Genomic DNA, 27,933 nt, shown 5'->3' on the forward strand with positions numbered 1-27,933 from the left:
CAGCCCGATGAAAGCCTTACGTATTAGGAATGACTGATATGAACTTTGTGCTCGATTGTTATTGGGAACTTTTTAAAACCTTCTGAGTCTCCAGGTCACTACTGAGTGCCAAACTGACAAGGTATATGTACCGGAGCCTTTGATCTTCTTGTTAACACTGTCCGAAACATGTTTGGCGGTGATTGCTATTGCTACTGACTGGTGAATGGAATATAATGGTACCATAGTCATTTCTCTATGGTGGAACTGAGTGGCAGCACAATCAACTCTTCAACCGGCAAAAGTACAGTACAAACCAAAAACCTGGCTTTGAACAGAATATCCAAAAACTTCGGATAACATCAGCATTCAAGTATAGGTTATTGGTTGTCGATTCGTTTGGAACAGTATTGTTAAAACAAAAGGTGACAACAATTAATTGGGGCAAGAGAACAACAGAGGGCCAGTCGTGTTCGAAACAACAAAAGGTTGACAACAATGGAAACAATAGCGAGCAGTTAGAACGAGTTGTGTTGATTCCAGACTGAGTAAGTATACTTTTGATACTGCAATTTTTCCTTCAAAAAACCCCCACAAAAAGTACATTTCAAAGTATGCTTTTGTAGACCACACAATGAGTTTGAAATGGGTTTGAACCCTGAATTCAGCTCACAAGGTCAGATCAAAATTCGTGTGTTATCTTCACTGAACCGACTAGTCGTGCATGGGCCACCTTTAAATTTGTCAGCATTGATAGCACCCATAATAAATACGATATTGCTGTGTCGAGGACCGTCACTGTCGACGTTTTTAAAACTGAACGGACAATGAATTGATTACAGCTTTGTACCCGAAAAGTTCACAGAAAACATAATAATATACGCACATGCATATGCCTAACCAGAGGGAAACTGTACTGGAAAGAGCAAACAAGTTTTCGAAGAGACGAAACCGAAAATGGTTGCAGCCTTGTTGTCACGGATTAGCGTTCCAAAGCTCATTCCCCTTCTGTAATGTCGCATCATGTTTGACATTTAACATGTTTCGGATGGCATGGTTAAAATGCCCAAGATAACTTTGACATAAAAAGTCAACTACGTTTAAAAAAAAAATCTGTTTTCTAAATTGTATCAGTCGTATATACACGTCATTAAAGGGAAAATATACGTTTGGTAATCACTCTTAAAATCAACTTGCCAATAAAAACTTGTGCTTAACTACAGCAGCTTTCAATAGTAGAGCATTTTGAGAAACATTTCATTTTGAAGTAATGTGGTTTTGTAAAAAAGATATCAGTTTTTATGCCCCAAAGTTTGAGAAGCGTTACCGCGATAATGATTCAACGACACCAGCCGATTTTGTTTCAGCAAATGCACTCAGTAAACGCTTCTTGCCATTTTTTATGTCAGCCCAAATGTCATGGAGATTGAAACTATAACTTAAATATTATATGTGAGGACTTACTTTAGATTTATATCGGGCAATGGTGAAGCCTTTTATCAGGCTCGAGTATGCAATGTGAGATGTTTTTCGTGAGGCTATTTGTTTCTGTTAAATCATGCTCTTTATGCGTGAAATTTGGCTTCCCCTTCGTGAGGTGCAGCGTAAAATCGGACCCAAGGCGCGTAACATGTTAAATGTATGCCTCGAAAGTCCAATTGCTGTTTTCTGACTCGAGTCACCTTTTGGTGCCAGTAGTTTTTGCTCATTGCCTTTTCGACATCCCTGAATAATGGTTAAATACCATGACTAGTCAGTGAATGGTGACTTGGTTGATGTCAGTTCCCCCCTGGGCATACCAGTGTCTTCCGATAAAATAACGTATTCGGGTTGACATTCTTTTCAAGGAGGGTTTCGGCCCTATAAAACATCTTCAAGATCTCATCAAAAATATCATCCATTTTTAAATCTTAGCTCAAAATCCAATCATGAATGGTTTATGAGTGGTTTATTTATTTAAAAATGCCATCGCAGCATACCGCTGAATTGCGACATAATTTACAATAATTATTAAAAAGCCTTAGAATAGAAAATTCCTCGAATTTCACTAGATTTTATGGAGCAAAAACTTTCGCAGAAGCAGCAGAATAATGGAATAGTCTCTGCGACATAATAAAAAACAAGTAAAACAGTGAATCAAAAAGACAATGCTATAAAAAAAACAGTGGCCTTCTTCAGTATTTCTTACTGTGTCAACCAATATGTTCCTTCACTTTCTTTGAATGTGGTATGCAAATATACAAGAATGTTTCATCAATATGTAACATTTCATTCCCCTCCCAGTGTGAAGAGCAAATCAAATCACCCTATTGCAAACCAATAAAATGAAAACAAGAATCCGATATTGTATCTTATAATTTCAAGGTATCGACATTTTCAACGTATTTACAACCATTATCATCCATCCAGTTTTTAAACCAAGTTTCACAAATGTTTAGGCCATTTTGTCCGTTTCTGTAGCCTACAGTTCTCTACTCTTCGAAGAACTCGATTTAAACTATACGACAGAACTATTGCCATCTAATCTTACATCATTTTATAAGGAATACACTGTTCCACTTTAATTCAATATTGATGTATGTTATCGCAGTGGGTAAAACGTTCCAATAACTCGAAAGTGGATGTTTGTTATATAAATCTAAACCCATCGACCATTTAATTTAATGTATCGGCTCAGATTATTGCCGTAGCATAAACGTCAACCTGGATTTCACTTTCATTTGGTAATACAAACTCGCTGCAATTGGAATTCGATCAGCATGTTTTTAATATAAATCAGTGTCTAAATCTTAATGCACGTTTTCCACGTAGATTAAAATTCGTTTCGGATGGACATTTTGTTTTTCTTCTTTAGACTTGAAATGATTATAATGCGGTGGGATAACAATTTTTCTTTTAAGATGCGGGACACCTTTTAGTGATTGTCAAAGAGATACTTCTCAAAATATGCACAAAATAACAACTGTGTAACTTTGAAGTTATTGGTCGTCAAAGTTGCGAGATAATGGAAGAAATAACATCCTTGTCACACAAATTTGTGTGATTTCAGATGCTTGATTTTATTTAGGGACCTCGAAATGTAATTTTGAGGTCTTGAAATCACATTCAAATATTTTATTGGAAAATTACTTCTTTCTTGAAAACTACGTTACTTCAGAGGGAACGGTTTCTCACAGAGTGTTATACTATCAACTGAGCTCTCCATTGCTTGTTACCAAGTTTTTATGCCAACAATTATTTTGAGTATAGTGTCCGTGTGCCTTTAGTATCCTCCGTGTAGGCAATGTTTTTACCAATTTTTCATTGGCCTATATATTTTTTCTCCACCGCAAATTAAAAAACTAAATGTATTTGCTCAGTAGATTGAGGTCAGGTAATTGACAAACAACATTTATGTATATGACTCGGTTGCAGCTTAAACGCATTACGATATGCTTGCCTTTAGGAAATGAAGGTAGACAAATTATTGACAGACATTAGCAGCTTAATATGTGATATGCGATTATATTTGTTTCTGTTTTTAGCTCGCTCATTGTTTACCTTATCGATAAGCAATTTGATCTTTGAACCCAAGGTTTCAGTTTTTACAAATTTGGGATGAGTAAATTATTTCACATCCTCATTTTGCTTTTTCTAAATAATGGTTCATGGCCTGAAGACGTTTCGACCCAAGCAGAGTCGTTCTCAAAGGCTTCGAGGAAGACTTGTCGAAACTTGAAGACATTTTGTAAAACTCTTGCCACCCTCACCCAATGAGATACACAAAAAAGTGCACAAATGTTCCAAAGGTTCGATGCATGAAATAGCCCCACCCCAAACTGTGCCGCTACCTGCTTGTCACCACGGAGGTAGTTCTACTCCCATGTTGTCACCAAATGAAAATGTCTGGTTGCGTCACATATGACCATGCTTAATTCGGTTGAGGCAATCGAATTAAAGTTAACAGCGATTGGTTAGACTTTCAACTCTCGACTTTTACAGTACCATATAATGTCAGGTGGGAATGTTTCTCTGGGGAGTTGGCATTGAAATTAACTTTGTAATAATCAGTGAGTTTGTATAGTGAAAACCGTTCACTCTGTTTGAGACAGTATAAACATTATTTCCTTAAAGTCAAGACGTAATTACGAGGAACAAATTGACATTCTCTGTTTGGTATGGCCAGAAGAAGGGCTAAAGGCGTTGATGCCTTGCTGACAAGCACACAAAGTATACCATTTTCTCAGAACAGAGGCCGTAAGCAATAACATAGCTACTGTTAAAATGGCATTAACCCAGGTACTGTTAGTGCTGCGTGAATATTATCAGAGACGTTTTCTCACTCCCATTTTAGCGAAATTAACCTTCCTAATAATAACTTATGTTGGCAGAAAACAGATTAAACTTTCACTCTCAGTTTTGTTGAAGCCCAATTTTGCACATAAAATATCATTTCTCTCGTGGTAATCGTGCAGTTTTTGCGTGAATTAACTTATTTTCATGTATAGACCCTTAAGTAAAATTATGATTTATTGATACCAAGTTGTAATATCTCACACAGTTAGGAGTTTAATCCAGAAAACTGTGCCGGTCGTACTGAACGTCAATGTGTTTTTAACATCTTTTTGAATCGTGTACTTTGATGAAAGATAGTAATGGATACTAATAATAGTGCCTTCTTATTATGGCGCTCAAATACGTCACTCAGTGGCTATTGCGGCGCTCCAACATTATTACCCCCTGTCACCGATGGGCCATAAAGTTAATTCATTTTCAATCTCAATATTGGGAGTACACAGCCTGTGCTGCCAATTTGTACCACACCAAGCTAAATCATTCACAAGAACCGATTTTGTCCTTAAATTCAATTCAAACCCACCCTCACCCTCACCCCTAAGTACCAAGTTATGGGTGAAGAGGAGCAGTTAAGTGTCTTGCTTAAACACAAGTGTCAAGACCGGTATTCGAACCCACACCCTATGACTAGCCACCAGAACTTCAAGTCGGATGCACCCAATCGCTCTGCCTCGACACTCAAACATAAAAAAAATGAAATTTTTTGCTACAGCTGACTTACACATACATGGTTTTCTTTAACGTCTACTTGTCAGTTTCATATCAAAAACAGGGTATATGCCTACTCTGATATAGAGTACACTGACTGTCAAACGAAGAGTGCTCAGGTTACTGACCGAGGTCTTTACAAAATTAGATTTTTTTCCCATTCTGCTGCAAAAATAATTTATAGCTCAAATTGACAGTAATTTAACTCTGGATTTGGAGTAGTCTTTATAGTATACGGGAGTCTGGTTTAGCAGACATGGGCATTATAATTGCGTACGCATTGGATTGCATTGTATGAGTAGCTGCTGGAACCAAGAAGCTGTTACTGTAATAGCAAAGAATAATTTCCCTCGAACATGACTGGGAACACCTATAATATCGAGAGTGTGCTCAATAAAAGTGTATGTCAGAAAAGCTAAGTGTTGGTCAAGATTCATTGCCTTTATGATCACCAACCCAAACTTTGAAATCAAACCTACCAAATAGATATATACGTAAGATACGCCGATGTCGAAGACAGCAACACAACCAACAACAACAGAAACAACAACGACGACGACAATGTTACCGCGTGGTTCAATGGTTATCCCATGACTTGTAATTACCAGGTTGTGGGTTCGAATCCCCAAGCTTACAAATTATTTCAACATGACTGGATTAAGTCGTTTGGTTACTGGATCACAATTTCTTTATTGTGCAATTCATAACCATAAACGCTAAACAAATGTTTGTACGAGAGAGCTTGGCTATGGGCCAGCTTGGCGTTTAATCCCCTTGTTGGAATTTTCGAGTTCCCTTGAAGATCATAATATTATTAACAACGACGATTATGACAACAACACCAACACAGTTTGCAGACAAAACATCTTGAAAATTTATTACGCATGTTAAAAAGTGTACGCATCTTGTGCATCTTGAAAAGTTAAAGATGCACACCTACAAATAAATTGTTCTTAGAAGAATTTCTGTATGTCACAATCCGGGAAAAAACACCCAAATAAACCAGACTGAAACTATCTTTAAAGGGGAGTTACACGTTTGATAATTAACCAAAACAAATTTTAACTTAAAAACTTACTTGGTATCGAGCATTGTAGAGCTGTTGATGGTATTAAACATTGTGGGAAACGACCCCCTCTGAAGTAACGTAGTTTTGGAGAAAGAGGTAATTTCTTACTTACATATTAAAAGACTTCTTAGCTAGGTCTTTATTCCTATCTGAAAGCACACAAATTCGCCCAACAAGTGTGTTTTTTCTATCATCATTTTCTCGCAACTTCGATGAACAGTTTAGCCAAAATTTTCACAGGCTTTTATTTTATGCTTATGATGGGATACACCAATTCTTTGACAATTACCAAACATACACAGTGCCTCTAAGCTACATAAAAGTACACATACTCCCCAACATATCGCCACCATAAAATAATAACACCAACCCAACCATCCTCGTTTATTTCTTGACGACCTTTATGAAATACACGTAACTTTCACAGGTTAAATACGAGAGGTTGATAATTAGGTTACTCTCCCCAAAACAGACACCACTCTTCTCTAAAAAGGTCAACTAACACGTAATTGGTTGGACTCGCGAGCCCACCAAGGCAATGTAAAAGATATATGTGTGTCTGTCCCATATTGAGAAGTTACCGAGTGTTGTGGGCAAATTATTACGTATGTATGTCTGTTTCCCAAGTGAATAGCATCAAGTATTATCATAGGCGATTGTGGTTTATGTACTCAAGACGTGACTCGTGGATTCGTGTTTGGGCAGAATAGTGAATTCCTCGGAGATAACAGGGTATTTATTTGGTTTGTTTTATCCCTAAATTAATATTCACATTGTTTGAGGGGGGTATAGTAATTATTAGATGGTCAAAGATTAACACAAAAAAGGTTTGCCATGTTTTTAATTCAGATATTGTTAACAATTTGGGTTAATGTTCAAAAAAAAAAAAAAAAGGGATTTTTATTCTGGCGGGATTTGTCTCTACAATTATACAAAACCCTTCTAATACCCTCCTAAACATTCCCCCTAACGATAATATGTGCAGTGCATTGCATGCCATCATGTAATGTGCAAAGTCACACACTCTTGAAATTATGTAAAACAAATGCGAAATGTGTTTAATAGGGCTATTCACTAAGAGAGTCGGGATTGTCCTTACAAGTTTCCTTAATAACATGTAGTATCTTGCCTCCCATCAGAAAATGTTCTAAGTCAGCCACTCATTTTTATGCAAACAAAATGCAAATTGTGTCTAAAAGGCTATTTACTGGGAGATTCGGCGCCACCCAAGCTTACATAATGATTAATTCAAACATTATGCAGAAAAACGATCAAGCACGACGAGACAAACAAGGTCTTCTTGCTCTGGTAAGCTACACAGTGATTGCTTCACACCAATATAAATGATTGCGTCATCAATCATTTGCTATAGGTAATTTAAATCAACAGCAAGAGACGCGGATTATGCCGGGTGAGGGCGCTCTATTCGAAGTAGCAAGGCCACCTCTCAGAAGATAAGGCAGTTGTTGTCACCCTATAGGGGCAACGTGCTAAAGGTTTATATAGTTCGCGTTTTATTTAACTACAAATTAAGTTTTACAAAATGGGCTAAAAAATGTTCTCGGCAGTATTTTTTGTCCGCTATCGGTTGTCCCTTGAAAGTTTGCGTTTATCATCATGTGGTTTTCAAAATAATGATTGACCTGTAAACTTGAATAATATTTCAAATGTGAACAATGTTTGCACAAATCATCTATCATATTGTGACCATCAAATTCAAGTATTCGTTATGTTTGTTCCTGCGACGGTATGGACAGTGTAAGAATCATTTTGCAATTACATTTTACTGAAAACACATCAGGAAGTTAAGTCGCAGTGATTACAAAATGTCAATAATTGACCGATCATCGTGACGAGTTACTCACTGTGCTGAGAGTAGACACAGTGCTATTTGAGAACAAAATAAAAGAGATTATCTAATCATCAAAAAAAGATGACTTATATTGCCCACTTCTCCAGAAAACCGTTCAGGCACATTTACACACAAAACATTAAATTTAAAAGATGAATATTACATACTTGTAGTTCAATTAAACCTAAAGTAAATTTATAATAAAAAAAGTATGACTTCAGTTCCCTCTTGAATTTGTTCACTTTTACACAAAACCATGTATACAAAAATCGTCAACGCACAACTTCAATATTGGCAAATCCCAGCAGCGACGTCATAAAACCGTACATCACGATCAGCTGATATCAAACGAAGCCTTTTGTACGTGCTAAATTCCACGGATATGACAAATCGACGTCATTGTTACTGTAGCAAGCCCTTTGGGGCAATGCTTCCCTTTCTGTTTTGGTAAATATTGAACCCTGGATATCAAATTCTGGTTTGTTTTCAACCAAACAGGCCAGTCGTAGATAGAAAGATGAGATCATCGATAAATGTGTTCGCTCGTCCCCGGCGCCTTTACGGCTTCGGGCTGTGCGGACAGACAGTGACTTTATCTGCCTGTCAATGTTTCGGAGAGGCATGAACGGGGGGAGAAGGTTTTTACAAAAGGCCGTTTCACCATTGGAAAATAAAGGTGATTACATAGTGCGCCCTCAATTTGTCAAGCTTGGCCAGGCGGATTTTAACGGCTCTATTTTTGACGTGGACATTGTGAGCATGTGTTTTTCTTGAGTGAGAGGAACCATGATTCAAAACTTTCGATTTTTGGGACAATCAAATGAAAATGTAATCCATATGAAGTATCTTATAAATAACAAAGTGATCCATATTTTTGTCTACCCTAACCGTAAAAAAAAATGTAGTAAAGATTTTGGCTCTATTGGTCACCAAAGTTGCAAGAAATTAATGAAGAGTTGTCTGCTTTTATTCTTGATGGGGGCTTTCTCAGATTCAAATTTGGGGGTGAAAATTTACCTCTTTCTCAAAACAATTTAATATCAACAGCTCTCCAGTTGATGTCAAGTTTCTGTGTTTTTAACGTGGACAAATAAATAAATCTAAATCTAAATCTAAATCTAAAGAAATTACTCCTTCATGCAAAACTAGGCCTATAATAATTTGACAAAGTCTGTACCACTTCATGCCTCATATAGCCATAAGAAATAGTTTACTCAAGCCTCGACCCAGGCTACCCGGCGGTTTCTTTGTTTCTTTATGACCTAATCAATAACGATTGTACCACCGCAATAATGGATGGTGATGATATTGCGCGCTAAATTACACGCATCAATTCTTCCTTGTTTTTTTTTTAATATGCCACCCTGACTGGTCTTCCCTCTGGACTTATATATCATCTGATGACAAGAAATAATGATTTTCCCGGTTGGGTGATATACGCTACAGTTTGCATAGGCCTAATCGACCAATGCTCATTTCCAACATAAAGTCATTTTAAAAACAGTGCTAGATATGACAGTGCAGCTGAGTTGTTAGCCAGGAACTTCCAACTAACTGGGGACTTTTTCACCAAGGTAATAAACGATTGAGACAGCACTCTCTGTTTGCTTATAATGTTATTAATAATAGTTTCATCATCATGTTGTCTTGTTTATAGATGTACACTTAATCCCTGTGTGTGTACTCATAAAGCATTTTTGCAATGTTGTTGTTTTTCTATTCGGATTATACGCTCTAGTTACCCGTCCGCTAAATCGCTACATGGTTTATCATAGCGGAAATTGGAATATCACCTTTCTTCTTATTAAGTCGTAGTTTGTTATTTATGTCCATCATATTTTGTATTGTTTGATTTACCATTTCTTTAAAGCCATTTGATACTTTCGGTAAACAGTATTGTCCAAGGCCCAAACTTCGTGTATCACAACTTATATTTAAAATGACAAACCTGTGAAAATTTATTTTCAATTGGTCATCGGAGTCTCGGGAAAAAAATAACGGAAAAACCCACCCTTGTTTCCGCACGTTTCGCCGTGTCATAACAAAAGTAAAGCATTTCATGAAATAATGTTTCAAGAGAAGTCTTTCACCATTACCTTCATGTAATTTGTAAATCTGTGAATTTAAAAAAAAAAAATCTGTTCTGAAACTGTCCAATGGCTATAAAGGCAGTGGGCACTATTGGTAATTACTCAAAATAATTAATAGCCTAAAACCTTAACTGGTAAGTAACAGGGAGAGGTTGATGGTATAGAACATTGGGAGAAACGGCTGAAGTGATGTAGTTTTCGAGAAAGAAGTAATTTTCCACGAATTTGATTTCGAGACCTCAAATTTAGAATTGAAATTATTATGCTAATTGCTTTACTTATTCCTCTTTCGTATTTGTTTGCGCTGCGTACAATACTAAAATACACTCGTTGCTATTTTGATGCGATGATAATGTATGCCTAATTAAATGTTAAGCCAAATGGAACATAAATATTTGTTTCACTTCGTATTATTTATTAAAATGCAGACGTTGTATTATTACATATTTCATAGTCCAATCACTCTAACCCATGTTATGGTGAACTGCCACTATGCCAAACGTATTTTGTCTACGTTTTTGCATTCCAGGAACACAACCCCAAAATGTTTAACCATTCGCTCAAAAAAACACTTACTTTGGTCTGTCTCTTACTTTATTTTGGACACTTCACTGATCATTTTACATTTAACCTCAGCATTTGGCGGATTGATTCATGTAATACCTAAAATAAAACCTTAAAACTTGTTCGAATCTATGAAAAACAAATAGTTAAAGGTCTTTTCTAAGTTTCGAGTAAAATCAGAAAACAATCGCACCTTTAATTTGATGCCCAAAATAAATATATGAATCCACACATACAGGTCCAGTCTCACAAAGATATTTTGTAAATATTTTGCCCCCCTATAGCCAAAGGTTAGTGTATTTGTTAGTGTCTTCAAACTTAAAATTGCATAATTAAGTTTCATGAGAAAAATTTAAACAACATTAAAGTCACCTGGAAGTGGTATTTTTTCAAAATAAAGCTTTTGTCACTAATATATGTGTTTTGATGAGTGGAATGTGAATAAACAGTTAACTAAGGTTATAAAAAATCAGTTCTTATGTTATTTGCAAATTTAAGAGTAGACCCCGACCCGAGAGGGCGCTGTTCGTGACGTCAATCGAGGCAGACTTTGCCTGTAATGCCTGTAAACACAATTGCAAAGTACATGTACGGACCAAGTCGTGAGTTTGTAAGTTTCAAAAAAAAAAAAATGTTTTTTTCCGGCAATGCCGACCAGGTGTATTGCCGCTGAATGCAGAAAAACACTTTTTGAAATGTACCAACTCACGACTTGGACGTACATGTACTTTGCACGTGTGTTTACTATACGCATTGCAGGCAAAGTCTGCCTCGATTGACGTCACAAAAGGGGTAGGCGGAGTCAGCCCCCAAACAACTTTATATATTTTTTAAACATATAAATCGTGACAAACAATTACTAAAAAAAATTGTTTTATTGTTCGTAAGCATATACTCTTATGTTTGAAAGAAAAGAAGAAAAAAATTCCAGGTGACTTTAAAATTAAAATAATGCTGATAATAACAATTGCATCTCCTTTTTACAAAGAACGGTAAAACTGCTGATGAATTTCACTTTAAAAGGGAAGACAAAACTTTAACGGGATGCAGCTGTAGCACAAGTCACTAAAAGGAAATTAACATCATTTGTTACCCTCGTCAATCTTCAAATGAATAAAATTACTCAACGCGCCCAGCGAATATAAATAAATTAAATTAATCCCCTCAATTTTTATCACCGTTATCAATGACGAATCACTACATCAAGGATACTTTTATTTGCTGGTCGATGTTTGTTTTGGGGTTTTCAGATGTATTTGTTCTCTCTTCCTTTTCTACAGGCAGAAGATCTACTGGTGATCTTCAGGCACCCTAACAGTCTCATCTTCACTGTTACCATTGTTACCATAGACAATCGTCAAGTGGGCGACACTAAACTTTGACGCTTCCTATTCAAATAAGGCACTCATCAATAGCGACCATGATTAACAAGTCACGCCAATCACTTGCCAACATAGCCCCTCCGCTAAGCAGCCTGGGTCATCGCCAGGGTTCACAGGGCGACATCAGCCGGGCGCTCTTCGGTAAGGTGAAGGGAGTTGGCGGTGGGCGAAGAGGCTCTGCGATGGCCGTGATGCAGCGTGCCGAGTACAACGAGACTGCTATAAAATCACAACAGGTGTTGGGCTTACGGAACGATGATTGGAACAGGTAAGTTTAATTAACAGTGATCACTTATTTTCACCTGTCATTGTAGATTTGTTTAATTGTCGCTGGGTGTACATATAAGAGCGCAGCCGGTTGTATAAGGTCTAAGGTCTATCGCTTACATGAAGCGTACGACGTATACATGGATATACGAAGAAACTACGATAGGTATATTAATGACATTAGACGGCTATTCTATGTACAACAATTTGTTACGAAATGATCATCCAACAACTGCAGATACCAATTGATTCATCGATGTGTACTTGACGAATTATTTAAATTCAGGAATCTGCTAATTAGTATAATACCATTCTTTACACAATGCATAATTGACAACTTAAACAAATACTATGACTTTTGTCACCTATGAACAGTCGTGCAGTGAATGACAACAACTTGAGGTCAAGATCATGAAAGGGGCCATCCATAAATTAAACATCGTTTGCTGTAGTTTTCAGACGATAGACCATAACTCATGTGGACAACAAGGTTTTGTGGTACACCTAACTGTAAAGTTATGTTCAATTTTCTTAAATGATTCTCGTGTAATCAATCATTCTACACCATTCGAGTTTATTTACTCAGCTATCCGATTCCTTACAGAACGCTAGTTGTGTTATGACAGTATGTAATGACAGTAGGCAGTCATGTCTTGTGTGGCCTTCAGCTTATGTTTAACAATAGCCGCCAATATCATTTTGAAGGTAACGAAGAAAACACTGGAATGACAAAGCGATCATAAAATTATCATACATGCAGTCTGTTACCTGCAATTGGTTGCACTGAACGTTGTAATCAAGACACAGTGCAGTGTGCACGTGGACTTTGAGCTACATATTCTGTTTTGAATATTGTCCAGTGTTTGCGATAAACACGGCTGCAGTTCGTATAATTTTATAACCAGCATCATGTACACATGATCATAGAGAGTCAAAGGGGAGCCATTAATCAAAATGAGTTCGAAATCACTGTTATAAAAACAAGCAGACTTATGAAACAATGTCCCATAGGGCACATAATAACAGTCCTTCACACATGTTTCAAATAATGTTTAGGCCTACCATGGCCCCAATTTGCAGAACATGTATCTTGAAAATGTTCTGCTAAGCAAAAATAAACAGGACACCAGTTACAGACCGTAACGTGACGTGGTAAAGTTTACATGTGAACCTTTTTTTCTGGTTAGCACAATTGTGTTGTGTTTATCCACTGTATGGGCACTAGCAGCTCAACAAAAATGGGCGCATGTGAGGCTTTTGGAAAGAACAACATTACCATGTTCCCCTTTTTTACATACTGTATCACAAGTGACCTGAGAATACAGGTGGTTTGTAGAACTTGCCAGTCTGGTCCCTTGTTTATGACGTTACAGTTTGAATTATATAATCATCAGTGTTACAGGGAACTATAAACAAAGATAGAGGCGTTGCATCAACAAAGTCGACTTTACCTTCAACCATCATGAATTGAACCCACCACCAAGCTACCATTACAATGTTTTTTTAAACCTCACTATTCCGTTATTGCTTTTAATGGTGAGACCGAAAGATTAATTACACTGAGTAATAATAGTTCTAGAGCTAGAGGGGTATTTTTTAAACGGTATAAATTATTCTCACCGATGCACTATAGGTCAAGTATAAGAAAGTAAGCATTCTAACCTGTGGTTCAATCATGTTGATTCTTGGTCAATAAAATATTGTACTAGATAGGCCATAGATGGATAGGCCTTGTATTTGTATAGTTCGTATGAATTATTCTCACCAATTCACTAGGTCACGTAAAAAGGTCAGGATTCTGATATGATAGTTAATCATTATGGTAAATCATTTGCTAGAATATCACACGGTGCCTTTGAAGTTACCCATATTTGTATTTTTCAAAGCCATAATGTGTAAACACAGCGAGACCGACAGACAAAAATAATCGGTGGTAGGGAACACGACCAAATTGTTGACATGACAACAGTAGGCATATACACCACGCTCTTGTTTTTTCTAACAAGCACCATACTGTTTTAATTAAAGCTGCCCAGTATAGATTCCCAATGTCAGTTATTCAAGACCAGAAACAAAATCGTCTATATAATTATCAACGAAGTCTCACAGCTGGCGTTTAAGGGCTATCAAGGGAAAACTGGCGATTAAAATGCAAAAAAAAATATTTGCTTAATAATCACATCACACACTGATAGTCCCGAACCGATAGTTCAAAGCTGTTTATCATTTGATTGCATTAACTGTGCATTAAGAGTTAATACGTTTAAAAGAAGACAGCATTCCAAACAAGATAATGAATTTACATAAGTTTACATCTAGAGGTAGCCTAAACACAAAAAGGGGGTCGGGAGAGGCAAAATTAATTCGTAAAATTCGGTCACCTATTTCCGGTCGTTGTTTATTTCCAATGAAGCAATCAAAGTAAGTGTGACATCATCTAATTGCGTGAGGGTTAATTTAGCTATTGAAACCATGGGATGGAAATAAGTATTGTATTCCCCCCCCCCCCCAAAAAAAAAAAAAAAAAAAAAAAACGTATGTGTAATGGAACAACTTAATCAAACTCGAAAACGCCATATTTTATTCGATGTAATCACGCAAATATAAAATAAAAAGGGGCGAATGTCACAACGAGAAACATTTCTTTTTATTTGCAAATTTGACACACCTCATGACACAGTCGCTAGGCAAGCGATGCATGCAGACGCCGAAACACCATTCACATTTTCCCGAGCAATATTATCCTCAACAATTTCATAATTAGCAAGCCCCCTCCCCTCTCCTCCCCTCACATTGTGCACTAACAAAAAGGATAAGTCACCTTTGCCATTATTTCCTTCTTAAGTGTTTTTCCTATACACCGACTATTCCTTGAAGAGTTAATGCCCAGTATAATTATATGGGAATTCAATGGAAACCGAAGCATGCCTTCTTCTCACGGTCAATTGGAATAATACGTATTATGTGTAGAAGCTTCTTCGATACTCGCTTAAACAAACAGTCAATGTCATGTCCCCATAACATTAGCCTCTTGCCATGGTTCGTGGAAACTAAAACGATAGTTAGAGCTAAGTGGTTTGGTTTGACGAGAAACAATGCTAGGACGTGTAATTAGCAAAGAGATGGAGGATGATTTATGTTTAGTGTTGTAAAATAAGGTGGAATTTTGTGATGTTGTCGATTCATTTATAGAGGACTTGAGTCCTACATCTTTAATTCGAAATAGCGCCATGAAATTGACCCCACCGACATATTAATTTTGTCTAATTCTAAAATCATTGGTTGTTGTTTTGGAATGGCAACACTATTATTTCATTGAAAAACTCTGTAGAGCATTTTTAAATGAAAGCTTTTACGTTTGTACGTTATTGTAGTATAGCAGTAAGCTTGAGTTAACATCCTAGGCAACCCTAAAAATATCTTTTTAATTTAATCTGTTTTTGTAACAAAGTTCAATCAATGTTTCGTAAGTAAACTATTCATTATATAAAGAACTTTTAAGGTATTTCAATTTAAATGAATAAAATTAACAAGCTAAACTGCATAATATGCAGTTTGGCATTTCCTTATTTGGGCGATGAGGTAAGGCCTATTTTGTAATACCCCCGTAAAAAATGCCATCTCTTATTATCATTACTGTAATTCTCAATAAATTAGTAATCACCCCTCCCTAAGACCATTGAAAAATATGCTTCAAACTCAATGATAATCCTACATTAAATGTACGGCGATCCTTAATGCACCATTTTAAACCATAATAGTATTACTAATTCCAATACGATTTTTGTTATTAATCAATGCAGCGTACAGAAGAAGGTTCTGTCACTCTTTCGAGGAGGCAGACTTGCACCAGGGGAACTGGACGACTTGAATGAGCAAGTGAGGTAAGACCAATGAATGCTTTTCTTGTTTCAACACATTTGTTGTCTTTTCTATAGCCTATGTGTATAAACCTTTCTTTTCAAAAGAAGTGGCCTTGTACATTCCATGGCCTTTCAGACAGGCAAGATACTTTACTTGTAGTATGTGAATACTACTTGTTTCCTCATAGTTTCTACACAAATTCAGTATACTTACTAAAATAGCATCTGAACACCAAGATGTGCCCCTTTTCATCATAAAATTATCATAAGTTGATACAAATCTGACGGTGAGTGCACTGCACTCTCTATGAGACATATGAGATTGTATTTTCTTATCACATTTTACATATTGTAATGTGATTGTATTTCTGGAAATGTTTTTTTTATGTCTGCTAATTTCATTTACTTTTAAGGTTCTAAAGAAATAATGATTTTTTTTTTTTACATTGATCGTGGTAAATTAAATCAATTAAATTAAACTGAACACAGATCCAGAAAAAAACTTGGCACTTCAATGTGGCACATCAAAACAAATTTTATGATTTGAATAAATAAAATATTACGAGTGGATGAATTGGATTATCTTCCTTTTTACTCACGGAACAAATGGACAGTAAGATTTATTGCACGTTACAAGCCTAGAGGGCAAATACTAATCTGACTTTATCCTTTTCATATCTGTCACTTATCCATCGTGTAGGCTTATTGTAATTGAGTAAATGTTAAATGTCTTGTGTCAATTGACAGTAACATTTGGGCGGGTCGTCCTCACGTATTGTTCTCGACGCTGAGAAACCTGCCGTGATTTTATTCCCTGGAATTTTATTAGCCCAACCAATCGACCATGCTGTTTATTTACTGTAAATTTTCCCAGTCACTACCCAGTATATTTGAGCTGAATGTCTGCTATTTCTTTAATTGTGCGTGTTTTGTAAGTTACAGGCCTATGGACTCTTTCGTTAAGAGGGGTTGATTTGACCGAAATTTGTGTTACACTTCCGAAAAAACATGTACCATAATACCAGATAAAATTCATTCATGCTTTCTTTTGCCAATTTGTTCTCCTTACACAAAATATCCCCACTGTTTTTCCCGATTTTGGGAGGGCAGTTGCCCCCTGCCCCTGTGTCGTGCGCCTGTGGTCAAATTACTAGTGTCAAACACAAAGACCTACCCCATTTTCACATAATAGGTTCAGTTACTGCTTGGTAAAAGTCCATAAAAAAAGCTCGAAAATGACCAAGTTTACATTACATTCCTCTCAACATTATCTCATCAACTATCTAGAAGTGGTGCTAAGTGTAGCAGAGTACACACCTGAGTTTATTTGACAGTCCAGTGGGGCGTGACACGGAATCCCGCGACACACCCAGTTGAACATTAAGAGCAAGACAACAACAGAAAACCGAACAGTTTGTGCAAGTTTGGAAAATGGTCGGCGTGGCATTAATGCCACCGACCATTGCACAAACTTGCACAAACTGTACACATAATTAGCACGTAATTACCCGATTTAACGAGTAGCTCACCCTTATCAGCCTGGCTCTCCGTCACCTATAGTGTCCAAAGTTAGCATGAGTAAAATTCCAGCTGTTTTCTTGTAGAAATTCTTGTAAAACATGATGTTTTTTGCTGCATTGGAGTGTAGTGTCCAGCCCACACGAGCACGTCGCCATGATTTACTAACGCAACACTAAACGTGGTATGTGAAGTATGTACAGAGAACAAAAGAGGCGCTTTTTGGAACAAGTTGTCTGCTCGCTTCTGATTGGTCGAGAGCGCAGTGAACATCTGTTGGTTAACACAAGTACTTTCTAACGTGTATTTTGTGCTGTGCCTTTGTACTTACAGGGCTGCTTTGAAATCGGAAATTGGTGAATTCATAACTGATTACTACAAGGTGAGAAAGTTATCTAATAAATGTATATCTGATCAGAAAATCTACATGCCTGTGTGTGAAAAATGTGACCTATAGGCCTACATAAAAAAACATAGAGTGCTGTTTTAATATTTGCTACCTGTGATGGAGAAAACTAAAAGGGAAATTCTAAAGACTGGGGTGCTTCACAAGACATTTTGTGTGGGCCTCCAAAATAAAAGGTACAAGGACAAAGGAAAGGGAAAAAGATGTCTCCACAGGGCTGTACACAATTCAATGCGTGCATCCGGCTGCCACATTTTCAAATAATAGGCCTATGATCCAAAAACATAATATTATCTGGGTAAAAATAAAACAATGTTCAATTTCGCAATAGTGATTAAAAAAAGTAGCTGTTTTACTTGCCATACTTTCCTGAAGTAATTTCAAAGTGTGTTTTTAATAGAGGGGATCCGATAGGTCGAACTCAATAGACATGGATTAGGTCCAGTCACCCCCCCCCCCCCTTTGTTCGTGCATAAAGGCAATGATATATTGAAAAATTAGAGCATCTTATAATTGAAAATGACCTTGGAGTACATATTTCAAGTTTTGTGCCAAAATGCCCAAAATTCAATTCGTATTTATGTATTATGAAGGAGAAACTAGTTATCGGATACCACCTGCTCTATTGGTTTACAATCAATGTAAATATGATATAGAGACTCGTGTGCTGTCAGACATAAAATTACATTTTCCCGGAAAATCATAAAATTTCTACATTATAATATCAAGCTGCCATACAACGCACAAATTCTTTGCAGCAAGCTCTCTATGACGACGAATACAAGAAATCACGGCTGATTTCTCTCTGTCCACTTGTGTCAAATCGATCCGAGCGCAAGCTTCACTTCAGCCGGTTTAAGTATAAAAATGGCGGCTGGCATGCAAGTGCAGAAAGGTGACACTGTGCGCCCTTGCTGCCGTGTGGCGAAGCATGGCTGTATGATGATGATTGGAAAACACGTGGGCGATAGTGGAATCAGTTAAGGTGAACTTAAATTGAAGATATTGGTTGGATTGAAGAGAAAACATTCACAGGCCTGCTGGAATTACAGGTCTAAACAGTGTTTTGTTTCATCCAATAAGCCTTTGTGTGTGAAAGTGTCTAACTAATTTAGGACCATACCCGTGTAATATAGGGAGACAAGCCCACATACAAAACACAACAACTATTTATACTTTTTGGTAACGATAAAATTTCAGTGATTTTGTTTGCCCTATATTATAAAAAAATATAGTTTGTGTGTGATAAACCCTGTTGCGTTCAAGAATAAAATCCTTCTGCGGACTCAAGAGGTGGGACCCTTTAGTTTATACCTTTATAAGCTATAGGCCTATAATATGCAAAACGTTCTACTTTTTGGTAACATTGTATGATAAAATATCATTTCATCATGATTTTACCCTATATAATAAAACCAGCAAGTATTTTTTATATAATAGCATGCCCCTACGGTAACTTCGGGTAGTTGTAAAAGAATGTCTGATATAACGGGATGCTGATAGAGTAAGGCTCACTTGAATGGGGAAATGGGGAAAATCAATGTCCTCTTCTAACAATCCAACACATACAACAAAACAACCTGACTTTCATCTTTATACATAAACAGCATACACAGCAAACTGACTCTGTCCACGTTATAGGCGGCGAGTGCACCGCAGTAACATTATTCACCTTCGATTTAACAAAATTATCATCGGAGCAGACAACTGCACTTGATGGAAATCTCCCGTGCGCGTGAGAATATAATTATTCACAAGGTCCCTGCCCTAAAATTGCATTTTCAATTTTATACCCATGGCGTACGTAAAAACGTATTGCCTAAATGAACTTATCAATCAATAGAATCTTCAGTCAGTGTCCATCAAGAAAAGACGAATGTGCTCTCAATTAAGATTTCATTTGACGCATGCTCAGTCAACAGTGACCATGATTGAAATGTCAAATTAAAGAGACGACATCTTGATTCCCGTAGAAAGAGGTTAATTCATGACAGTCTAAGAAACTGACAACCAACTATTAACACACTACTCAAAGAACTAGTAACCTATTTTGTACGAGCTGTCTTCACATAAAGACTCTACGGCATTTTTAATTGGGTATTTTAAGTAAAGAAGGTCTTATATGCTTTCTTCGATTCGACCTTGCATGGTGTTTCTTCATTATGATGTATGCTATTTCTCCTTGCGCAAAAAAACCTGGGTCAGAATTTACCATGAAACTGCATGGTTTCAAATGGGATTTTGACTTGACTCACCCTCAGTTTGACATCGGGTCATTTTTGGCACAAATTCTTCGGGTCAAACTGACCCATAAATTAGTCAGGCCCCGTGGGCCGGGACCCGGAATCCCATGCCCCAGTCGATTCTGACCCAAGGGAGTCTTATATAACATCGACGTCAATCATTTAAATTTAATTCAATTCTAAAACGTAATTGTTACACACATGATTCGCGTATCTGTTTGTTTGTTTGTTTGTTTGTTTGTTTGTTTGTTTGTTTGTTTGTTTGTTTGTTTGTTTGTTTGTTTGTTTGTTTGTTTGTTTGTTTGTTTGTTTGTTTGTTTGTTTGTTTGTTTGTTTGTTTGTTTGTTTGTTTGTTTGTTTGTTTGTTTGTTTGTTTGTTTGTTTGTTTGTTTGTTTGTTTGTTTGTTTGTTTGTTTGTTTGTTTGTTTGTTTGTTTGTTTGTTTGTTTGTTTGTTTGTTTGTTTGTTTGTTTGTTTGTTTGTTGGTGTGTTTGTTTGTTTGTTTGTTTTTTGTTTGTTTGTTTGTTTGTTTGTTTGTTTGTTTGTTTGTTTGTTTGTTTGTTTGTTTGTTTGTTTGTTTGTTTGTTTGTTTGTTTGTTTGTTTGTTTGTTTGTTTGTTTGTTTGTTTGTTTGTTTGTTTGTTTGTTTGTTTGTTTGTTTGTTTGTGTGTGTTTTTGTGCAAGACGCAGCAACCACATTCCTTAAATTGTCACGGTCATTTAACTGATAATACATCGTTTAATTTTTACAAAGCTTTTGTGTTTACACTGTGATCAGGAAATACCACAATGAGCAGACGAATACCGCGTAACTCAGTTTTGGCCGCAAAACATTTTAGCTTTGCAGCCATATTTTTATACTCCATCGTAAGCAGTCTATTTTCCAAGGCAGAATAAATTGCTGCTGCTGACAGGCTACTGTACCAATGTAGCTCTTTTAGCTAATGAGGTGCATATTCAAGAGTGAGAGGAAAGCCCAAGACCTCGGGCTATCTACACAGCGTGCATAAAATGAGTTGTTCTTGTGTATCTTTTCCCATTATGCGCTCGGAGCTACCACAATTTGCGTGGACGGAATTAGGTTCTTGAGAACGCTGATTATAGTGCGCCAGTGTTTTTTCTACGTAGACTGACGGTATTTGTTTTGGCATGTGATGAACGTTCAGATACGTTATAAATAATGTTGTGAGAGAGGAGTAGGCTACACGTATAGCCTAGTAATTGCTGGCTGTTTGTGATAAATTTGCTGGAATTATATTCGTGTGACACTCACGTGGCGTGAAATAGTTGATATAATTCAATCATCTGCAGATAATAGTTCCAGCTGAATTGAATACCTAAACTATACACAGCTGAAAAAGGCTCCCCCAACAAAAACAATTAATAAATACATGAATAAATAAATTAATTTATAGAAGAAAAACATAATGATAATAATAACAAAAAAGATAGATAAATAAGTAATTGAATTAATAAATAAACAAGATCTAAAAAATATAAATCTCAACTGCACCTGTGTCCATCCACGAAAAAAATCCAGGAAGTTGTACATAGTGCTCTCAAAAAAAACCTACAAAGTGCCACCCCCCCCCCCACTTCAAGTGAAAGGACTGCCCCACCTACACGGACCATTATGTCAGACAAAATCGCTTGATATTCTTTTCCTTTGTCATCTATACAGAAAAATCTTTTGCGACGAGGACTGGATGTGATGTACGGAGCCATAGTAACTGAGGATGGTAAGCTACCGAGACTTTTGTAATTGATCCCCCAAAACATACCAGCTTTGACAATGTTTTTACCAACCACTCCCAAAGTAAATTACACATAAACCGGTGTCGCATGTAACTATGTCCTCTATGCAATACTACCCGGAGGACATTATTGCATATGCAATAATGTCCGCCGGACGGTTTTGCATATGCAGTCGTGTCCGCCCGGACGCTGCTGCATAATGCAATGTGTCCGCCCGGACACACTTGCATATGCAGTTGTGTCCACCCCCGTGCAAAATCGCCCTTGGTCGACGGAACACGTTCGCCATTTTTTTTTACAAGCTAAGTGCATTTCATGAATGACATGGAAAATGTTCGGCCGTTGGGTATTCGCTGCAATCAAATACGTGAATGTTCATGCTGCATATACGCTACGTAGGTTCAGTGCACAGTCACGTACATGTCCACCGGACGGTTTTTGCATACAGCCCCGGACACGATTGCATGTGCAAAAGTGTCCGGAGCGGACAGTATTGCACGGCGGACACAATTGCATCTGACACCGGTGTCCAGTTTTATAGAGCTTCTTAAGTATAAGAGTTGCTTAGCAAACAAGAGTGCCGAAAATGGGCTCGTTTAAGAGAATAATAAAACAGTTTTGATTGGTCAGAAGTGCCCCTACCAAAATTGGTTCACCCCCCCCCCCTGTGCCCCTATAGCAGAAATGGTGCACCCTTTGTGTACGTCCCCTAGCAAAAACGGCGCCGCCCCCCCCCCCCTTGTGCCCCCTATTGTACCCTTGTTTCAGCGCTAAAGTAAGAGAAGTATTGGGCGAGAAGTAGGCCTACTGCTTTCGTAGAATTGAATAGTTTAAGTCACGTTTCGTTGTAAACATGTTTATGCCCCGTGCGTCAGACCGCACGGTTCTTTGGCCAATTAGAGTATGATGAGAGTTGTAACCCGCCCATTGGTCATTAAGTATTCCAACGCACACATGACCTCAATGTTGAACTGGGAGCTGAGGTTGCATCTCGTAATGACTGTGAGCATAGAGGTGTGAGGTTCACTTTGAGCACGAGCAGCACATAATCAGACTTTAAGTGAATAATTTATCACGAGCGCCATATCCATTACAGGGCTTGGATAATGGATTAATACAGCCGTGACAAAATTGTTTTAAAATGATTTATAGGAGTTATTATGTTATCAGATGTAAAACGAAGAGGGGGGGGGGGGGGCTAAGAGTATAACGCCTGTATGAAAATAAAGAATATTATTTAGAAATGTCAGTTGATGAGCAATGACAGGAATCGAATAAAAGCATTGTTTAAAATTAGTAGTTTAAAAGTAGTTTAAAAGTAGTTGCTGTTAAAAGGCAAGATTTAAAAATGAAATAAATAAATAAACAGTCTTCATATAGTTTTATAATATAAATGTCAGTACATGAACAACAGGGCAGAAATCGAGTACAAAGCTTGAACAATGTAGGCCTATAATGGACTTTATGACAACATGACTTTAAAAAAAATATTATCGGTTGTTGAAGGTTGAGATCAGCGCTGGTTGAGATGTAAAACGAAGTCAAAATAAAGAGTCTAAAAATAAAGAGTACTATCAAAACAATTGAGTAGGCCTACATAAGCAACATGTAATTGCAGGAATCAAAACCCACATCATCCAGTGCTTATAATAACCGAGTTGTTTTCATACATTGAAAGGGTGTAATAAGAAATCTGACGGTAGGAACTGTAAGATAAACACAAAGGCGTGTTTGACACCTCTCGATGCATGCAACACTCTCACATGTCACTTGGCTCTATTTCCATCGACCCACTGCGGTATAGCTGCTGCATTACCTTAAAGGGGCAGTGGACATCAGTAAAGATGTCCATTTTACCAATTCCAACGGAAGTTTCTAAATGGACATTCCTAATCAATCTATTCAAGAATTTGGGGGCAGTGGACCATTAACTTTCTTTGCATCTGATGAAGTTGTCGCTACGAAAGCTTATCGGTTCATGTATAGTCTTGGTATACAACATAAGTTGTTCTTCCTTGATAAAGAGAAATTAATTCACATTAGTTGTTCGAAAATGATTACAAAAAAACTAGCATCGGTTTGGTTGGAACTGTACTTTCGTATGCCTCTAAAAGTAGGCCTAATCGGTGTAAGCACTATTAGCAGGGTACACTCTTATGACAAAAGTGACACTGCCTTTAAGGCTGATTTACAAACACGAAACTCACTTAAAAAACGCCAGAACGTTGAATGTAATGTATTTCCCACCACCAAGTGCCCTTGATCGAAAAGCTGAGCTTGTAAGCATACTTAAAAATGCAACATGTCAAAGCTGAGAGCATTTCGGACATAAATATTTCTTATAGGATGAGTGGCACTTGACTTTGACGTTTATAATGTATATACGTTCACTATGTTTTTCTTCTGATAAACATTATTATACTCGTCTTTAATCGCTTCTTCGCAAACTCACGTAATATTCTATATTTTTTATTTAACATCTTTACGGCGGTCGACTCAAATTAATTTTTATTACATAGCGATGTCACTGCCTGCACACGCCTCGACTTTTTATTTTATTATCCAGTGTTGTTATCCTCAGAGATAATTTGCCCATAATGCCTTTTGGCGCGAGAAATCGTGCGGAAATAAACTATTTCTTTATCAAAAGTCGATGGCTCTAGATTGTGACGACAGAGCAGCGAGATGTTACGATACGACGACTGTTTAATGTGCGTTTCAAATCGACGATTAACCCAACCACGATTACTACATCAGTAAGACGCCATGCATTAAAAAAATAACAGTAACAAGATTTAAGGAGTTGTATTTGTTTTGATGATATAATAACAGAGATTTGACATTCTGTATCTAATATAATTTTGTATTTTGCAGGACCTAAACTTCTAGCAAGCCTCGCCAAGCAATGGACGAAATTCTTCTGTGAAATTCTGCCCACACTTAGAGCAATATTCTGTCCGGTTCAAGTGAGCACGGTAAGTAAAGGCAAGAAAAAGTACAGATATTTCACCAATACAAAAACAGCTCCTGAACAAAAGTACTGCTCTTTAAGATAACACTAACGGGCTTTCGTAATTTATATTTTTGTTTTCGGTTAAACTTGTTTTATTATTCTTTGTTAACAGACAAGAGGTTTAACGATACTGCAGCTGAGTTTATTGGGATTTCGAGACCACATCGTATTGAAGCTGCACACTCTAAAAGGTATGTTTCCCAGTTTACATCTTAGGTGATAATCACACGATTCTGTTAATGAAACCAAGATGCCTCTTAAGTGAACTTAATTGACTGTAGCTCACAAGCCAGAGGAAACCTGTAAACAAGAGTGCGTGCAATGTGAACCTGATACACATGGATTTACTGCTAAAATGTTCTTGGTTCTTTTACTTGTACTACCGAAAAACCTAGTAAGTACACAGGACCTACAACTTTAAACGTCCCACCCGAAGGATATAGCAACTACAGTAAAGTATCGTACTTAATGACACAAGTGCCACGGCAGGGACTAGAACCCACACCCTGCTGATCAGAAACACCCCCGGATTGAGTCCCGTGCTCTTAAACCAATCGGTCACGACATGCCGCGATGTGTGAATACGAAAAGTGTAGATTGCTAATCCCATAAGTTGCTTTTGTCATTGATCATCTGAATAAATGATGAGTTCAATCATTGTTTTTTTTTTTTTTTTAAATACAGATGCTCTCTCTGCTGATAGATCCGCTGTTCCCAATGAAATAGTGCAGATGCTACTCCACCTTCAGAGCGTACGGGAGAGCGGGTACCCGTCAGAAGAACACCTCCATATTGAATCTCTGGTTGCTAAGGTGGTATGCCCCTACCTGGGTACCAGGGGGCTTTACTTCGGGGGCGACGAACCGACCGTAGCTGCGAAGATACAGCCGATGATGTGTGAAAGTTCACGGAGACGACAAGGCAAGTCATGTTCAGAATTTATTTCCCACTTTTTCCCCCTGTTTATTATTTTGGTTTTGGTTGCAAAAACAAGGCTCTTGGCAAGGGTATAACAAGAAGGTTGTTGTAACCATTTTGAGTTTATAGTCATTTATTGTTTATTTGATAAACTAACATTCCCGTCAAGATTCTTGCGTTTAGGTACTTTTTTATGTCATTGGAAATACTTTCACTTATACAAAGTGTAGAAGAAGTACTCTCTTGGAGGTGATGATTTTTAGAAAAAGTGGTGCAACTTTGTCGCTTGATCGTTGACTCCGAAATGATTTGTTTTTCAAAGTGTTTTTGAGGAAGACATCACAAGTGGCCATTACAAATTATGTGCATTTCAAAGTATGTTGTTATAATATAAAATTATTTTATGTCAACAGAGAACGGCCGAGGGCGCTCTAGACCAACCAGCTTGCAATTCACCGAGCCGACCGTCACGTCAAGGTCGACGGACGTGCTGTCCTCTCCCACCCACACCCCAACGATGTCACCTCGTGAGCACTCGGCAAGTCTCGGAGCCATCCGAAGGTCACCGAACTCGCGACGAAGAGGGAGCCACGTACTCTCATCGCTTGAAACGCTACTAGAGGACGAAAAGAAACGAACGTACGAAATGACGGACCACGAGTGCTGACGTCAGACCCGATGAACTTTCAGAAGATTATTAGCCAATTACAAATTCCCAAACGGAACTGGGGATCAATCGGGCTGGACCCGAAACAAGGCCGAGTATCTTGCAAAGAACTGTTTCTACCAAAGTTTGTTATTGCACCGCGGCATGAAACTTCTGAGGGCGTAAGTGAAAAAGACGGTATTTTTCTAAACATGAAAATAATTGTAGTTTTGGCACGAAGGAAAGTTTGACTTGTTGTTGTGGGAATTCGGCACTGCTTTGTGTAGTATTACAATAGTGAAGACGGGCACATCATAGGTAAAACGAAACACAACAGTTCACAAAATTAATGTTACGATTGATCAATATCTATCTGTATTCCCCAGTTGGGCAACAAACTGTCAGTGATTTTACCATGAGGAAGTGTATCATAAAAGGAAATCACAATGATTGTGTATACGGGGCAATTTACAAGGTTATTACAATGTTAGCATTCGTGATCTACGTAATAATATTTCACTGCAAAGACTGGTTCCCACACCGTTGCAGCAATGTTTTCCTAAACAGCTTCGAAAATTAGACAAGTGCTCTCCGAGGGAACCATTTAATTCACAGGGGTAGTTCGGACGCTTGCAGTAGGAGACACGATGTTTTTTGTGTAAATAGGGACAATATACCGCAAGAGGCGCGAACTTTGCAAATGAGGAGTTGATACGTGAATGTAATTTGACATTGTTCAGTTGGCACACAGAAAAAATGTGAAGTTTCTTTGGCAAATACTGGTCCGTATTCAATGTAGAGCAAATTGTGTCTCGTGAAATTTGCGCTGTGTTCCTGTTCTTATAAGTTAACCTGCTTGTTATTAAAACATTCCACGAAAGTTGTAGCTGTAGAAGAAAATCACGGTGAGCCAGCTTAGACAAAAGTGAGACTTTCCAGATACAATCAATAGAGGGGGTACTCACTATTACTAGCAATGTACACTACAATCGGCAATCTTGGCCTGCGCGCCTGCTACCTATTTACAAACCACTACATTTGTAAACCATTGGGTCATTGACCATCAAAATATGGAACTTAACCCAGAAATTCCGGTGATAAAATACCTAAACTTCAAAAACAATCACTTGCCATAGCTGCTATTCAATTTCCCTGCCACTCAGTTGATTGATGGTCCTTTAAATTATGAGAAATTTCCATTATGAAGTGTAAATATTCAAATGTATTCAAAGATTTATTGTGAACAGAAATGAAAGACTAAAATGTAAATTTTGTGAAGCAAATAAAGACAAAGTATAAAGCAATCTCGCCCCAGGGCAGAGTTGTT

At 37.5% G+C, this 27,933-nt stretch overlaps 1 protein-coding gene across 1 annotated transcript; it reads left to right on the top strand.

Moving 5' to 3' along the window:
* Positions 1 to 27,910, top strand: LOC139939817 (proline-rich protein 5-like). The gene is made up of 9 exons (XM_071935949.1): positions 1 to 527; positions 11,878 to 12,247; positions 16,050 to 16,130; positions 17,961 to 18,009; positions 21,956 to 22,013; positions 24,904 to 25,004; positions 25,155 to 25,233; positions 25,727 to 25,963; positions 26,374 to 27,910. The coding sequence occupies exons 2-9, from the start codon at positions 12,018 to 12,020 to the stop codon at positions 26,625 to 26,627; spliced, it is 1,089 nt and encodes a 362-aa protein (XP_071792050.1). The 5' UTR covers positions 1 to 527; positions 11,878 to 12,017; the 3' UTR covers positions 26,628 to 27,910.
* The last annotated feature ends 23 nt before the right edge of the window (positions 27,911 to 27,933 follow it).

Source organism: Asterias amurensis, chromosome 7, assembly GCF_032118995.1.
Source record: "Asterias amurensis chromosome 7, ASM3211899v1".
NCBI classification, from domain to species: Eukaryota; Metazoa; Echinodermata; class Asteroidea; order Forcipulatida; family Asteriidae; genus Asterias; species Asterias amurensis.

Excerpts from the sequence above, each read along its gene's own strand:
- LOC139939817 (XM_071935949.1), top strand. The coding sequence starts at position 12,018 with ATGATTAACAAGTCACGCCAATCACTTGCCAACATAGCCCCTCCGCTA. Across the intron at positions 25,005-25,154 it reads GTCCGGTTCAAGTGAGCACG|ACAAGAGGTTTAACGATACT; the intron begins GTAAGTAAAGGC and ends CTTTGTTAACAG. Across the intron at positions 25,964-26,373 it reads AAGTTCACGGAGACGACAAG|AGAACGGCCGAGGGCGCTCT; the intron begins GCAAGTCATGTT and ends TTATGTCAACAG.